The sequence below is a fragment of the Octodon degus genome, unplaced genomic scaffold, assembly GCF_000260255.1.
Source record: "Octodon degus isolate 3935 unplaced genomic scaffold, OctDeg1.0 scaffold00016, whole genome shotgun sequence".
In the NCBI taxonomy this organism is placed as follows: domain Eukaryota; kingdom Metazoa; phylum Chordata; class Mammalia; order Rodentia; family Octodontidae; genus Octodon; species Octodon degus.
Window position 1 is genome coordinate 8803288 of NW_004524592.1, and position 1823 is coordinate 8805110.

General features: G+C 39.8%; 1 protein-coding gene across 1 annotated transcript in view; it reads left to right on the forward strand.

The window, feature by feature from the left end:
* Idh1 (isocitrate dehydrogenase (NADP(+)) 1, cytosolic) overlaps nt 1-1812 on the forward strand; it is a 17053-nt gene extending 15241 nt beyond the window's left edge. The window contains exons 8-9 of the mRNA XM_023710155.1: nt 2-89; nt 1574-1812. Coding sequence (XP_023565923.1) covers nt 2-89; nt 1574-1664 — 179 coding nt within the window. The 3' untranslated portion in view covers nt 1665-1812. The remainder of the gene's footprint in view (nt 1; nt 90-1573) is intronic.
* The last annotated feature ends 11 nt before the right edge of the window (nt 1813-1823 follow it).

Below are 1823 nucleotides of genomic sequence, written 5' to 3' on the forward strand. Positions count from 1 at the left end.
GCAAAAGCTTTGGAAGAAGTCTGCATTGAGACCATTGAGGCTGGCTTCATGACCAAGGACTTGGCTGCTTGCATTAAAGGTTTACCCAAGTAAGTGGAAGCCTCAAACTCTGGTCAGATTATCACGAGTGCCTTTTAGAATGTGAATTGTTATCAAATATCCTCTTAGGGCGTCTGCAGACCGTGCTTGTAAATTGTCAGAGAATATTTTTGACTTCACGGGACATACACTTTTTGTAACTATCCAGCTGTTCAACTTTGTGTCTGTATTGTAGCAGGAAAGTAGTGAAAGACAACACGGAAGTGTAAGGGTGAATTCAGCAACACGGCAGTCAGACTTTCGTGTGCAAAATTGGGCCACAGACAACAGTTGATCAGTGGGCGGGATGATAACTTGGTGATCTCCAACCCAGTGAACTATCGCTGAATGAAAAGATTTTGTTAGATGTTAGGAAGAAAATAACAGACAGTTGCAAAAGTGACTGTGAGGCTAGTTTATCCTACCCCTTTATTTTTTTAATTAGCAAATGAGAAAAGTAAGTAGTTAAAGTATAACAAGTCCCGTTAATCCCAACTGATAAAAATATCCTTTAACTGTCCGTAACTATCAATCTCGTATTCAAGGGCCTATGTGTTGGCCGGGGTTTTTCCAAGAACATGACAGCCAGTGTCCCAGATGGATTAGCAGCTGATTGCCCTCTTCCCTCAAAGTCAGAGTGAGTGACTAAGACTCACCTCAAGAAATTCTACTAAAATTTAGTCCTACTACCATGCCCCAACCAATGCTTCCCCAGAGATCCTGGTTAGAATCAGTGTGTCCCAGTAAACAGCATATATTCCATCACACTAACTTTTTTAAATTTGAATTTACAGCAAAAATAGTGTTAGAAATGTTCTTATCAGTATAGGAGCTTTGTAGCCTGTTTGATAGGCATTTACCTACAGAATTATGTCAGCCAGTACGTTGTCTTTTCAGGCTGGCAAAATAGCTAAGCAGGTCTAAAGCACCTGCTTAGGCAAGTTTAGGCAAGTACAGGAGAGCAAAGTTCAATCCCCAGCACCACATGCCATGCCAGCCCTACCCTTAGGGTGGGCTGAGCTGGCCAAAAAAAAAAAAAAAAAAAGATACCTGATAAAATAAGAGCATTAAAGTTTGTTTTGAAAAAAAAATAAAGTTTGTTTTGAGGACTTATAGTCATATGTGGAAATGTAGGTCAAGGCATGGCTTTCCCTTGAATAAGTTTTGTTATTTCTCAGAATGATGAATATAGGATGAGTTCGGTCTTACTGGTTGTAGTGCAACTGGAAGCTCTGTAACAATTTCAACATCAGAGCTTCATGGCAGGACACATCCATGAATGGACACAGGCTGCCCACCTGAGCCTGGGTGCACCCCAAGAACCTTGAGTATAGTCATCACCTGTCAATTGTAGCTCCTTAACATCAAGTTGGTTTTCTTTTAGAAATAAATAGAACACTACATTAGGTCACATTTCTAGGGTTTTGTTTTTCCCCGCTTTTATCATCTCAAAGACAAACTAAACTTCCTTCTTTTCTTTTTCCTCCCCTATTAGTGTGCAACGTTCCGACTACTTGAATACCTTTGAGTTCATGGACAAACTTGGAGAAAACTTGAAGATAAAACTAGCTCAGGCCAAACTTTAAGGTCACACCTGGGCTTAGGAGGACACCCGTTTTGCTGACTATGTCCAAAGGTTTACATTTTTTTGTATAACACTCAAGGATATAAAAACAAAATCAGTTTTGTACTTTGTTTAGAAGCCAGAGTTGATCTTTTCTATGAGTTTGTTGCCTTTTTTCTTA